Source organism: Archocentrus centrarchus, chromosome 3 (genome assembly GCF_007364275.1).
Source record: "Archocentrus centrarchus isolate MPI-CPG fArcCen1 chromosome 3, fArcCen1, whole genome shotgun sequence".
NCBI classification, from domain to species: Eukaryota; Metazoa; Chordata; class Actinopteri; order Cichliformes; family Cichlidae; genus Archocentrus; species Archocentrus centrarchus.
In genome coordinates, this window is record NC_044348.1 from 21,753,879 (window position 1) to 21,768,181 (window position 14,303).

The 14,303-nt window shown below is 40.6% G+C and overlaps 1 protein-coding gene across 1 annotated transcript in view; it reads right to left on the reverse strand.

Moving 5' to 3' along the window:
* Positions 1–3,860: 3,860 nt before the first annotated feature.
* itsn2b (intersectin 2b) overlaps positions 3,861–14,303 on the reverse strand; it is a 40,993-nt gene continuing 30,550 nt past the window's right edge. The window contains exons 27-40 of the mRNA XM_030719682.1: positions 14,091–14,285; positions 10,672–10,793; positions 10,396–10,502; positions 10,065–10,248; positions 9,762–9,860; positions 9,210–9,293; positions 9,013–9,096; positions 8,856–8,918; positions 8,358–8,507; positions 8,136–8,254; positions 7,972–8,054; positions 7,767–7,850; positions 7,333–7,506; positions 3,861–6,188 (exon numbers count right to left, since the gene is read on the reverse strand). Of these exons, the coding sequence (XP_030575542.1) occupies positions 6,040–6,188; positions 7,333–7,506; positions 7,767–7,850; positions 7,972–8,054; positions 8,136–8,254; positions 8,358–8,507; positions 8,856–8,918; positions 9,013–9,096; positions 9,210–9,293; positions 9,762–9,860; positions 10,065–10,248; positions 10,396–10,502; positions 10,672–10,793; positions 14,091–14,285 (1,697 nt within the window). The 3' untranslated portion in view covers positions 3,861–6,039. The remainder of the gene's footprint in view (positions 6,189–7,332; positions 7,507–7,766; positions 7,851–7,971; positions 8,055–8,135; positions 8,255–8,357; positions 8,508–8,855; positions 8,919–9,012; positions 9,097–9,209; positions 9,294–9,761; positions 9,861–10,064; positions 10,249–10,395; positions 10,503–10,671; positions 10,794–14,090; positions 14,286–14,303) is intronic.

Genomic DNA, 14,303 nt, shown 5'->3' on the forward strand with positions numbered 1-14,303 from the left:
GGTCAGTGTGGGTAATCTCATCTCAGCAAATCAGCAAAATGAAACAGAATCAGCTTCATCATGGCAGAATGTAATGAATATTTATTATTTAATATTAAGTTGGCCGATCTAAAGATGTCCCCAGGTTCTCGTGCCCGGGCTTTGGTTAACCTGGACGTGTTCTGTGGTGTGCGGCCCTTAACCTTAAACCCCAAATGGGTCACAAATCTGTACTTTCAACTTCACGAATGACTAAACAATTTCATAAAACAGCTGGATACTGTAGCTTTTAGCAATATTTTCTCAAGCAACAGTAAATGGTTCATTTAGTGGGAACTATTTACAGATGCTCATTAACACACATTTAAGCTATTTTAGAGCATTTACAGCAACAGGATGATTCATCTGGAGCTGAGTATAAAAATAAACAGTCTCTTCATTTACTGGAATAAATTAGAATCTCACACAGTGCTCCACTGACATGTTTCAACTCATTTTGGGCAGCAATGGAGGTCTACAGCCCACTCTCATCTTCAGCATATTCCACTCTGACTACAGACAAAATACCATATGTGTTAATCTTTGTTATGCATTTATATGGTTTTGCCACTGATTCTGGTTTGCTGTAATTCAATTTGACGTCTCAGTCTTGGGACCTCCCGCCTTCCACACACGAGCAAAAGTGTTTGTTTCAGGCGAACACAACAGCAGTTCTGCAACAGTTTTTAGGTGTGCCCGCAATTTATTTATGTATTGGCTACAAGTCATGAATGTTATCATAAATCAACATAAGTGTTGTGAAGCATGAACTGAAAATGATTTGTGCTCATTTTGGTGAAGATTAGAAAAAAGGGTGTTTTATTATATTTATTTTTTTAATGTCCAGGAAAAGACCTGGATGACCGTATTTTTTCCCCTTGATGTGGACTTTCTCTTTTACGCTCTTGTCTCCCTGTTGCTTCAGGGCACCTTTGCTCAGTGTAGGTTTTTTGCCAGGACACAAATCCCTCATTATTTCTGTGTTTTCTTTGTGAGTGTATTTGTGTGTGTATGTGTGTGTGTATGTATTACATAAGACAGCTGTTCATGTGGTGATAATCAAATCATTCCCATGACTAAGTCAAGTGGAACTGAGGGCCTCTCAGACTCATCCTGTATGCACATGTCACTCTCTCCCTCCATACTCTCTTTCTGTCTCCATATGTGTTTATTCTCCTCTGTCTCTGTTTTTCTCCTCCTGCCTCTAAACTGCTCTTTTCTTCCGCTTTGCTGCACATTTCTTTTTCACTTTGTCTCATGCACAGTCTCTGTCTACCTGTTTCTCTCGCTCCCTCTGGCTCTTCTTTTGCTATTTCTGTTTCTGTCTGCCTCTGCAGCTATACTGTACCTTTTTCTATAAGGAAAAAAAATCCTATACAAGGATCTTGGAGTGAAAACTGACCTTTTTCTCATAATTGACATACACTCACTGGCCAGTTTATTAGGTGCTAATTCCATGTTGGATGTCTTTATGTAGTTGCTGCAGAGCTGTTGGCTACACATCCCATAATGGCAATCTCCCGATCCGCCACATCCCAAAGGTGCTCTGTTGGATTGAGATCTGGTGACTGTGGAGGTCATTGGAGTACAGTGAACTCATTGTCATATTCAATACACCAGTTTGTGATGATTTGAGCTTTGTGACATGAAGTGTTATCTTGCTGGAAGCAGCCATCAGAAGATGGTTACATTGTGGTCATAAAGGGATGGAGATGGTCAGCAACGGCACTCAAATAGGCTGCTTTGTTAAAATAATGCTTAGCTGGTACTAAGGGGCCCAAAATGTGCCAAGAAAATATCCTCCACACGATTACACCACCACCTGAACTGTTAACACAATGCAGGATGGATCCATGCTTTCATGTTGTTTACACTAAACTCTTGCTCTAAAATCTGCAGAAATTGAGACTCATCAGACCAGGCAACATTTTTCCAATCTTGTATAGCAGTCTGTCCATTCTTCTCTGACCTCTGACATTAACAAGCTATTTTCACCCAGAGAACTGCTGTTCACTGGATATTTTATCTTTTTCAGACCATTGCAAACCCTAGAGATGATTGTGTGGGAAAATCCCAGTAGATCAGCAGTTGCTGAAAAACTCAGACCAGCCCATCTGGCACCAACAACCATGCCACATTCAAAAGTCACTAAAATCACCTTTCTTCACCATCTCATATTCAATTTGAACTTCAGCAGTTCATCTTGACTCATGCCCACCATAAAACACCAAATAAAGGAATATATGAGAGAAAGGGCATTCATCCCTTCAGCTGCAGAATCCAATCCAAGGTCTATTGAACTGTTCTGGTGGCATGTTGTAGCCCAATGCCTTACTAAGAGACTCTTAAAGGAAAAATAGAGCAACAGTGTTTTTTGCTTGAATCTGTATTGACAGAGAGGATAGCCATTGTATCCAATATTGTTTTCATCTTACTCTGTGTCATCTTGGCAAGAGTTAGGACCTGGAGATACCCAGAGCAGCGGGAACCACCACAAATGTCAGTGTCAACGTTTTGTCAACGCGGTAGTTACAAAATGTAATAATTGTGTATCCATCCATCCATTCGCTTCTGCTTATCCTGTTCAGGGTCGGTTCGGGGGGGTGCTGGAGCATATCCTAGCTGTCATAGGGTGAGAGGACTATAACTGTGTAGTGGACATTAAAATGAAGGCAGAGGTGTTGCACCATGTTGGTTCTATCACAAGATGTTTTTTCATTTTTTATATTTGTTGTTATGAGACTTTTTACATGTTACAAATTTCAATGTGTGAATTTTCAGTTTGGTCAGCTTCATTAAATGCATTCCAGCCATTGTCTTCTGCTTATCTGAAGTCAGATCGCTGTGGCAGCAGGCTAAACAGGGTATTCCAGACGTCAGTCTTTCCAGCCACACTGGAAAGACTGAAGCTCCACTTTCCTCCAGGGGGGATCCCAAGGTATTACACAGACTACCCTAGCATCTCCTCCCAATTGGGCGTACCCAGAAAAGGAAGCATCCCAACTAGATCCCCAAATTGGCTCCTTTTGACACCCTGTTGGCCCACCACCCACGGGGATGGGTGCAGTGTGAGCTGGGCAGTAGGCAAAGATTGGGCCTTGGGTGTGTGGACCCTCAGCATTGCAGATTGGTTTTTGGGACATGGAACACCTTCACTAAATGCAAACATTTGAATGTTGACACTGACGACCATTTTTCCAAGTCAGTCAAATGTGTACTGAAAAACTACTTTGTAAAACTTAATTTTTTGAGACCAAGAAAACCGTGGCAATGCTGTGACATTATTTTTTTTTAAGTGTAAATAACATTAGATGCTATCAGTTATACCACCTCCCCCACTGCATTAAAACCATTCGTTTTATCGTAGCACTCTGCCACAAAAGGTGGAGTTCAGCTGACTTTCTCAAGCCAGTCACGCAGCCATGTGTGTTGCTGTCAGCCCTTTGCAGAGCCGCTTGGTGCGGTTACATAATGGCTGCTGCTCCTGTGGCCCCAGAGCCAGTGGAGGGTGAAGGAGGACTTAATGAGAGCTATTGGTGCGCACTGACAACTCTGCACTGAACTCTGACTCTATGGCTGGACACCAAGGAAAACCAGGGAACCCAAGAGTTACAAATACTTTTTAGAAATATACAATTTGCTGGAATTTATTGTCAAATTATGTATGGTTTTAAGATGTCTGTAACATTTGTTCTAGTTTAGTAATGAATAACTGTATCATAATTACTGTGCATTGATGCCCCACACAGTGTGATTAACTGCACAGGCTCCAGGAGGATATGCACTCAGTTTTAATTGTTAAAATTTCATTTTATTTAGACAGCCAGTAATTTGACAATTTGTTCACTTTTAATATCTTTAATTTGCTTTAAGAAACCCTGATACAGCAAGTGCCACATAGAGGCCCAAGGTGAGTATAAACAGCAGGTTACAGAATCCAGGCTGATTAGCTGTGAACAGGCAAGTCAGGGTTAGAGCGGTCATAAACTCAGCAGTCAGTGCAGGAGGCTGCTGAAAATAAAAAGGGGAAAACAAGTTTTTACAGCCCTACACAGACGAGGAAGGTAGTCCAGTCTCTCAACTCCCACAAATTAAAAAAGAAAAAGAAAAACATGGTAAGAAGACTTTAAAACAAACTAATTGATTCAAAAATAGAGTACAAGAGCACAAAATAGAAGACCTAAGAAAATAATGAGTAACTCAGTCTTCTTACAGAAAAACTCAACTGGGGGGAAAATCATGTAAAGCTGTTTCCACACATGCACTTCAGCCCTGGACTTTTCTGGACATTACCCAACAGCTTAATGAACAACACAAATTTCTGATGCCATCAGTTCGGACATTAACTGTTAGTCACGTTTGCTACATGTAAGAAAGGAAAACTGTGGAAAAATGTCCTGATCTGATGAAGTGCATGCGTGGAAAGTCTTAAGACACTGAGCCAGCTTTCCCACAAGAAAAACTCAGCGATTACCAACTGATTCTCCACGATGACACAAAAAGGCGCTACTAACTTTGGATAGTCGCACGCATAAATTAGGAAATAAATACAACACATTTTGTTTAAATGCAGAGTCAGAAAATAAACTGGGCACAAAGAGTAAGATAATAAAAACAACACAAATACACAGCTTTTACACCCTTTACCTTTGTGGCAGATTTTTATAAGCGGCAATTTTTTGAGGCAACACAGAGTTGCAATATTGCTGTAAATAGGCAGGAACTGGAGAATGACGCCTAAAATTGTGTCTAGTAGTTTGAAAGCATTAAAAAAAAAAATTCAAGTAAGAAAATACTTATTGCTGCAAATCTGTGACACCTCAAAAAGTTAACACCATCATAATCATCTGCATAAAAACAGCTGTTTTCACCTTAATCATCTTAAACTCTCACTTGAAATTACTTGGCCGTGGCTGATTTCACACAGTAAAGGAAAATCAAAGAAGTCTACAGTCGACCCCAGCATCATCCCAATGAAAAGTAAATAATTTTAGACACGATTAACAAAAAAGGTCAAAAATGACTAGCATTAAGGCTAGGAGTTAGAAGCATCCTCCAAAAGTTGCAGCATCTGTACGCTTCTCTGTTTTTACACTAAAGACACGTACTCACACATGCACACAAAAACTCAACAAAACGAGTGTTCAGTGCTGTTACAGTGGCGCAGACTTGACCCAGAACAACGTATCCTGAGATCTACAGTAGTAAACTGACTTCCGACCAGCTCTACAGACTTATTCTCCAAGTTGTCTGATGCGTTTTGTGCCGCTGTCCATCATTTGCCATCTACTGTTTCTGATGCCCTCAATGTCACTGTGAGAAGTGAGGCCAGACAGTTTATGATCAGTCACAGACAAAAAAGCAGGCCAGCGAGGTTTCTGAAAAGAAATCAGTCAAGAGTTCCACAGAAAAAAATGAAAAAAGTCAACATATATATCTTGACTGTCAAGATAAAACAGTAGTTAGCTCAGTGTCAACTCGTTTAATGGCCTTGGCTGAGGAGGCAAAATGAATACTTAAAAACCGACTGAGATACAGAACTGTGAGTCTAGAGGCGAGCACACTAGTTTTATTGCTTTTAATTATCTACTTCTCAGCTTTTGTCCAGTCCTAGATCCAGCTGAAAGTTGTAAGTTTTAGAGGATCCACATTCAGCTTTGTGACATACCAAGTCTCCTTCTTGAGCAGGTGCACCAGTCACATTTCCCTTTCCATCTAATGTCATCCCAAACCAAAAAAAGCGCTTTAACTCCTATTTCGTGGCTTGAATTGCTGTAACGCAGGTCCTACAGCAGGCTTTCAAGGACATCAGAAGAGGTATTATTAATGATGGTTAATATTAAATTCATTAAGGCTTGATGTATGTGACAGTCTCTCCTTAGAGCCAAGTTTCAGCATGGAAGAGGAACCATCCTAGTTTTTTAATTTGAAAAAAAGCAGCTTTTTAAAATTTGGTTAACTGTTATTATTTGGAAGTCTCTGCGGAGGATGCAGTTTCCTGTTTCAGTTCATCCTTTACAGCTACTTGTGGCCAAAGAGCTGCAGGTCGAGGCGGACCCAGACTTCCCCTGTTGGAACCTCGTGCAGCAGAAGACGACGCGTTACTGGTCCCTTATTCTCCAGCTCTTTCTTTATGGTCGCCACTGGAACCTCCGTACGACCCAGGAACTCTGATATGAGGAAACAGAACAGCACATGAGTTTGGAGGAACTGGATTCTTTAAAAAAAAAAAAAAAATGCTTATAGGTACTTTTTGTAGTTACCCTATGCACAATTTAACTAAAACATTCAGCACCAACAGCCAGCATTTAATGAGGGTGTGTTGAGATATTTTCAGAGTGAGACATGTGATGCTGTTCTTCTAACTTTTCCTATTTCTTTTAAGGCCAACACCAGGGGTGTCTAACTCACTTTAAATTATGGATCATTTATAGCCCAAAACCTATTTAAAAAACAAAACCACTGCTATTTACTTGAATACTACTAATAATCATTTAAAAAAAAAAGCTTGCATGTTAAGGGTTTATTTCTTAACTACTTTGTGTAACAGGCAATGGGTGATGTCTTTATCAGGACTGCGGCGCGTGACTTTATCAGTCTTTATCAGGGGTGGGGTGGGAGGGGGGGGGTTACAGTCTCTCCACTGTGTCCACCAGGGCCAGCAAGACATTCTCAAAACACAATTCCTAATCAGATGCCTTAACCACCTAGACTGGCTCCTTTTGCTATGGAGGAGTAGCGGATCTACTTGGAGCCCCTCCTGAATGACTAAGGCTGAACACAGACACTCTTTGGAGGAAACTCATATTTTCAGTAACTACCCAGAGCTTGTGACCATAGGTGATGGTGGGAATATAGACTGAAGGGTAAATCAGCAGCATCATTTTCACACTCCGCTCTGTCTTCACCACAACAGACTGTACAGTATTCACACAATCTGTCAATGTCCCCGCTCCACTCTCCCCTCACACGAGATACTTAAAACTCCTCCACTTGGGGGCTGCAACTCATTCCTAACCTGGAGTAGGCACTCCACCTTTTTGTAAATAAAGTGTTTATAATAACGTCCTTGGTTAAAGGTTACATTGACTTTGTGTATATTTAGGCCATAAATTGATTATTTTAGGGGTTTCTAATGATGGGAGTTCTGAACAAGCTTTACCCAAGGGCCACTTTAGGAACATGACATGAGGCCAGGAGCCAGTTAATAAAATTATTCAATTTATCAGATTAAAAGAATTATAAACACACAAAGCAGCAGGAACTAATAAAAGAGCCAGGGTAGATAAGTGATATAATTAGCTTGTAGCTTACCATCAGGTGAAAACTGGTCTCTTTCATTGACGGTGATACAGAGGACATCCTGGTAGAGGTCTTTGATGTGAAACTGACAGTTGAAATTCCACTTGGGGTTCAGGGTGTCATTGATTGTTCTGGATGTGAAGATCTGAGCTCCCATGGTCACTTCACAGTAAGGGTTGCTTTTACCTGGAGGAGGAGAAGACAGTAGTAGGGCATGAGGAGGCGCAGATAAAAGCAGGTAAAGACAAAGCAAGCCAAGAATTCATTGAAAAAGAGGAGCAGAGCAATAGAAATGGAAGAATCGAGAACAAAAGGAGGACGTAAGTAAAGAGAAAATTATAAAATAAAGTGTAAAAAATATATGAAGGAGGAAAAACATAACTGATGTGTTTTAAAGTCCAGTGAAGAATAAGCAGATCCTACACTATGAGTGCATTCATGCTCACCGTTGGGTTTTGCTGCCTTGAGTTCAGTGGCTTCTAGGATGGTGACGAGGAGTCTGCCAATTCCACTAGTTTTCACAGAGCGTGCTGTACACACACACACACACACACACACACACACACACACACACACACACACACAGCTTAAATGATTGAGATTATCGCGTTTAGGTGACGTGAATGTGGCTCTTGGAGTGTAGACACAAACCTTGATAAGCCTTTTCCCTTTTTTTCTTTTCAGTCTCAATAAATTCCTCAGACGCCACCTTAATCTTCTGAACCCACGCCGTCCTGAGAAACACAAACGGCATTTGTAAAATCCACCAGTTCCCAAACATATTTCTCTGTGTGTACGTCAACGTGTGCACATACCGTTCATTGATGTTGTCAGTTCTGAGTATGTAGACTCGATCAATGTGTGAGATGTGGAAGACGGGCTCGTCACTGGAAGGATCTGGAAGCTTGACCAGAGCTTCGTTCAATAAGATGGGCTGCAGGAAACACAAGACGCATAAACACGATCATGCATGTAAATACACAAACACAAAGCCTAATGTTGCCCCAAAGGCAGAGACTTCCACTTGCGTGTCTCACCGGTTTGTAGATCTTGAGCTGTACATTATTCTTGTTGCTGAATAGTTTATCGGGTGCAGACGAGGTGAACTGTTTAACCGCATAAGTTAAAAGCAGGAAGTCATTAAAGAGGAAAGCCCAGAGTTCCTTGTTGCTCTTTGTCTTGTATATCTGTAAAGAAAGAGTGATATACCCACAAATATGTGATTAACAATATTTTTAAAAACTAAACAACAGTAACTGATTTTCTTCTGCAAATCTTCAGCAAAACATGATTTTGTAATGGTGATTCATCATCTCTCCCGGCTTATCTCTCCCTGCTTACTGGTGTCTCAAAGTTTTACTTTGTGGCCTGAAGCTTGTCACTAGTAACTGTTACTTCCTGGGATATGAACCAGTATTGTTTCCAATTTCATCACCCTTTATGCCCTACCCTACCTGCCTCTTTTACTTCCTTACATTTTAAAACATTTATACTTTTATATTCTTTAGAATATAAAAACCAGCAGTGAAACTCACCTTGCCATAGTGGAGCAGTTTCCTGGGGCCCAAACAGTTGGTAAGGGAGTTAAAGACCAAATGCTGTGAAAAGAGAGAACATTTAAAATAATGTTTTACATGTTTTTTTTTTTTTGGTGGAAATAACCTTGAAGGAAAATACCAGAAAGCACAATACCTCGACAGGACCATCACAATGAACGTGGCTCTGAATCCATTCCAGTCTGTCTGAGTTCTCCTTCTCTCTCACACCCTCGTTTACCTGCACGAGATAATTGCCCAGACACATCACATCCTTTTCAGCCAGAACACAAAGACTTTCTAATGAAATTATTGACTGGGTTAATTAATACAGGCAATAATAATCATAAGAACCTGTTGACAGAGTTCCTCCGCCCTCTCCAGAGCTTCTTTCAGAGGACCTCGGTCAGCATGGCCCTCTGCAGTGCACTCCAGGATCTACATAAGTAAATACATCAATAAGCTTATGTTCACATATTGGAGCATCAAAGTATAAACGTAATATAAATGCTTCCCTGAATTTAAAGCTATAGCTGAAAAGACATTCCAGCGTGGGAGCAGATGGAAAGTTCAGTCTCAAAATAAAGTAAAATTAGATGCAAAAAGTATCATAAAACTGAAAAAGTGAGTACACAATGTTATTCTTCATGCCCTCATAAATTTACCTTTTTGTGTATTACTGTGACTGAACTTTTTTTGAAAATGTTTTTAAATGTGTCTCAATATAATTAAAAAACAAAACAAAACATTAAAACAAAAAAAAATAATGATGACAGAATTTTTAAGACCCTGTATGTCAAAATGACAAAAAAAAAACAAAAAAAAAAACAGTCTAACAAAAAATAAGTCTAACAACCTCTGATACACACTGTAAGGGCAGACATGCTCATGAAAAGGATGCCCTACGTTTTTGATGTGCAGTGGGTAGCGAGTGATCCTCTGCATAGGTTTCAGCAGGAAGCTGGAAAGCGGCATGCCTTTACACCTGTAGTCTGTGGCGATTTTCTGATGGAAATAAAAGTCAATATTAACAGACTAAAAAAACGCATTCTTGTTTTCCAATACAACTGGAAACCCTTAACATTCCCAAAACTATAAATGGGAAAAACAGAGTTCTCATTGGAAGTATAGATGTAAGATCTGAGATGTGCCCTTATGCCACCTCCTTCACCACAGCTCCACATTTCCTTGCTCTCCACTCCCTCCTACCTTCATGAAGTCCTTGAAGTCCGAATCACTGTCAGTGCGAGTCTGTAGCAGCGTGGCGCCGCTGAACTGGCAGGAGCAGAAACGGATATATGGCTGCATGTGGGACAGCTCGGCAGCCAAGATATCACCAATCATCCCCACCGGGTTGTTCTCCCCACCCGTCTTCTTACGAACACGGAGCGCCCTGCGCACGAGCGCGCGCGCACACACACACACACACACACATACACACACGCACAAAACATGTATTTTCGCACAGACAAAATCTGCATAAACACTTGGATAACATTTCATCACTTTGTTAGACACACTGCCTCCATGAGATATTTACTTGACAAGTTTAGTGTTGCAGGCCAGCAGCTCCTTCCAGTTGACAAAAATCATAGTCATCTCCGATTCATTCAGCCGGCCCGACACAGACATGGGCTTGTGGAAAACCTACACAAGAAGAGGAAAGGCCACAAATATTACAAAAACACCCCAAGTCACAGCTCACACACATAACTGCAGTGTGTACCTCTTCTTGGACTATTTAGTGAATGTGTGATTTGTCAGAATGCCACTTACTGCTTTTACAAGTTTATTCAGCAGGCTTGTGTGAAATTACCTCCAGCACTATCTGTAAGTCTTCCACATATTTCTCCTCGGTTTCTATCAGCTCATGGATGTAACCCTGCCTCTTCTTCTCTTGAGGGCTCAGTGTGTCCAGGCTGTTCAGGTTTGCACACCCTGCAAAACAGGAGCAATGCCCAAGAGCGGGGATTTGTATAAACCAAAAAATAAATACATCCATCTAGTCCATCTGTTTCAACAAAACCGCAAGCGACCGCTTGCAGCAGCATTCCAGGTTTGGATTTACTGCCTCCTGCTGGAAGTGTTGGCATGGGAAAACAAAAAGGATTCTTCCTCTGTACTTTCTCAAGTTCAGATTACTTTTATAAAGGATGTGGCAGACGACACCAGTCACAAACACAAACTTACCTGATACAGGGTGCACATTTATCCACTGTGTGGACTCAATGCAAACTGACTGCTGATCCTTTACAAACTCCCGTACTTCCTTTCCCTCACTTGCTTCCCTATCATCTTGTGTGTCATTCCAAAGGTTTAGAAAGTGAAATCTGTTCTGCGAAGCCATTGCTATGACCGTGACTTTGTGTCACCAACGTTTGCTGTCTGGCTGTTTGCTCAGTCTGATCATACTGTGACTCTCCTGCCTGGTTTGTCTCTTTCTGTACTGTTATCTTCTTGTTGGGGGTAAATCTGTTTGTACCAAAACAGGAAAGGAAATTCTTTTTTCACCCTTGGAAGGGTGGAAAATAATATAGAAAGAAAAAAAAAAAAAAACGTCCTTTTCCTATTTTTCTACACCTTCAGCCACCAATGATAAGCCTGTAAAGCTGTAGATATTTATAAGTGTGTTTAGATCAGGCAGCCCAGTGCAGGTTAAGTAAAGATATAGCCAAAGTCATACAAAGGAGAGAAACAAATCCAAACAGAGCAATCCTTTGAACTATGCATGTTAGAAAGAGAACTGTCTAAACTGGCGAACAGAAAAATTACAAAAATCAAAAAACAAGGTGAGAAATGTTGTTTTCATCTATCTCTTCATCTTATTCACGTATTCACGTGTATTTTATTGTAAGTACAACTCACACACAGAATCTTTTACTCTTTTTTATTTCAGATTCAGAAAATATATACGAGACAAATCTTCTAAAATAATTCCATCACCTTTATACCACATCCTACCATATCCTGCTCTTTATGCAGGTTTCTGTTAATGTTGTTCTCCCAATTTTTTGGCAGCTTTTCACCTGAAATCTCAACAAATAAACTTTGATGAAGTGAGTCTAGGACCCTCAAAAAAAAAAAAAAGGATACATAATCATTCAGTCATTGATCTGAAAATATCCGTAATCCAAATAATGACCATTACCAGGTTATTTGTTTCAATATGTAACCTGTGGTTAACACCATGAGCAGACATGCAGTCACTTCCTTCAAAAACAAAGTCATCCTGAGCAGCAGCAGAAAAGCAGCATTCATTAATATAAAGTGCAGCAATCATCTTTTATTATCACCCCCTGAAGAAAGGCTTATTGCCAGTTTCACACACGCGCCGCAGTCCTGAACTTTTCTAGACTTTACCCAAGGGAGGTACAGGTGAAAATGCAGAAGCCCAATGCAGCTATACTGGACACAAAAAGGACCTTTAGCTCAGTGGCTCCACAGTACAAAGTCTCTTTCATTTACAATTTTTTTTCAAACCAAAAAGTGAGAAAGCAGTATTGGTGTTGTTCCTGTAGCACCTTATTATGTGCAAATTAATAATCATATTGTTTTGATGCTGCAACTTTACAGGTGAATCACTACAGTGGAAGAAGTATTGACAAAATCCACTGAGGTTGTGGTTGCGTTGAGGTGATGAGGTTGTGTTGGATGTTTACTCTGCAAAAGCAAGAGTAATGTGCAATTATTGCTTTTAGATGTAGTGGACTTAAAAGTTTTGTACTTTGGTTAGGTTGAGGAAGAAAAATTGGTTTAACTTAGTGAATAAAAGATCATATTTTCTATTAAAACAGACCCTTTCAAAATGGCCACAATGTATTAAAAAGCCTTTCTGGCTTGGCCTTCAGGCAGAAACCAAAGAAGTCAAACTTTTTCTCCTGGTTGCAAAACTAAGACATCACAAAAAACGTGACTGGTTCCTTCATGTTGTAGGAACAACACCAGCACAGTGATAACAGACAGTGTGCATGAATGCATCTGAAGACCACCATCTTCTGTTGTGTGTTACAAGTGAGAAAGGAAAACTTCAAGAGAACTTCATTTCGATCTGATTTGCAGAGTTAACGCGTGACGACAGCCTATTATCGGTTTACTCACCCTAAAGCTGTTTTAACCACGTGAAATTTGGACAACTGGGGAGAATTAAGTTAGGACATCTGTGGAAAATATCCTCTCTCACACGTGGCATGCTGCAGAAAATAATTTTGCTTCAGATGCATCCACGCTGTGTGGTTTAAGCAAGTGAACTGCCTGTAAAGAGCATACAGGAGGCAGCAAACATGACGCCCACTATTAGCTTTGAAATTTGCACCATCTAACACACTTCTGCCAGGCAAGTCCTAGAAAAGTTTGCTGCTGTAGTGCAAGTGCGATGCTCATATTGTGTCTTCATTGCTTTTTAGAATTCCTTTCATTAACAAAGTAAGTTAAACTTGATGGCAACCATTTTGCAGAAAGGCCATGAACCCAATCTGGACTGTTCATTCCTCCTCAAAGTTTGAGGTTTGTCGTGCTCTTAATCTTTAGTATAAAGAACAAGACTTATGTAGTTGGAATAACACTTGTAATGTAGGGAAAAGAAAAAACATGTGACAGAGGCAGGTGTGGGTTAAATGGGGAAGAAACATAAGTGTGTAGTGAAGATAAACAAAAGGAAAGACAAAAGACAAGCCACAGAGAAACCCACTATCATTCAGCATCAACTTTCACAATCAAAACAAAAACCAAAGGAACCAAAAAGGCACAAAGGCTTCAATAAATCCCAGAATCAGCACTAAGTCATGAAAAACCAGTTTCAGGCCCAAAATTATTTACTCAAGACCCTCCTTTTAAAATTTTTTTCACCTGCTTTTTGAGTCTGTCTTAAATATACAAAGTGAAATTTGCTCAGTGGGAGGAGTTAGAAGGTAAGAGTGTCCAATCACTTCACCCCGTCAAAACAGAGTGTGATAGTGGGTCTCTCTGAAGTCGGGAGGTGTAGAGGGAGAGGAGGTGGAGGAGGAAGAGTCTTTCTACTACCCTAAAAAGAGAAACAAATAAGGAACGAGAGAGAGAGAGGGAGAAATACAGATTGGGAGGGGGGAAAGAAACAGTCAGTGTGAAGAAAAGACAAACAGAGGGACGTATAGATCATAAACTATCAGGGTGGTAGGTAGGTATGGGTAAATTAACAAATACTCAAGAACAGTTAGTCGTACAGGTTTGAAGGAACATGGATATGAGAGATTTACATACACTGCTGACTGGGGTCACCATCCGCAGTGGTCATCTGAACGTAATTGGTTGGGAACAGACCAGTGACCCCGTTGGCTTCTCCTTTCCACCAGTCAGGGTCACTCTTGTCCAAAACACTGATCAGTTGCCCTTTAGAGAAGCTCATCTCTTCCTGGTTGGCAGCTGTGTAATCGTATATGGCGATCACCTGACAGACTGAATGTGAGGAGGACA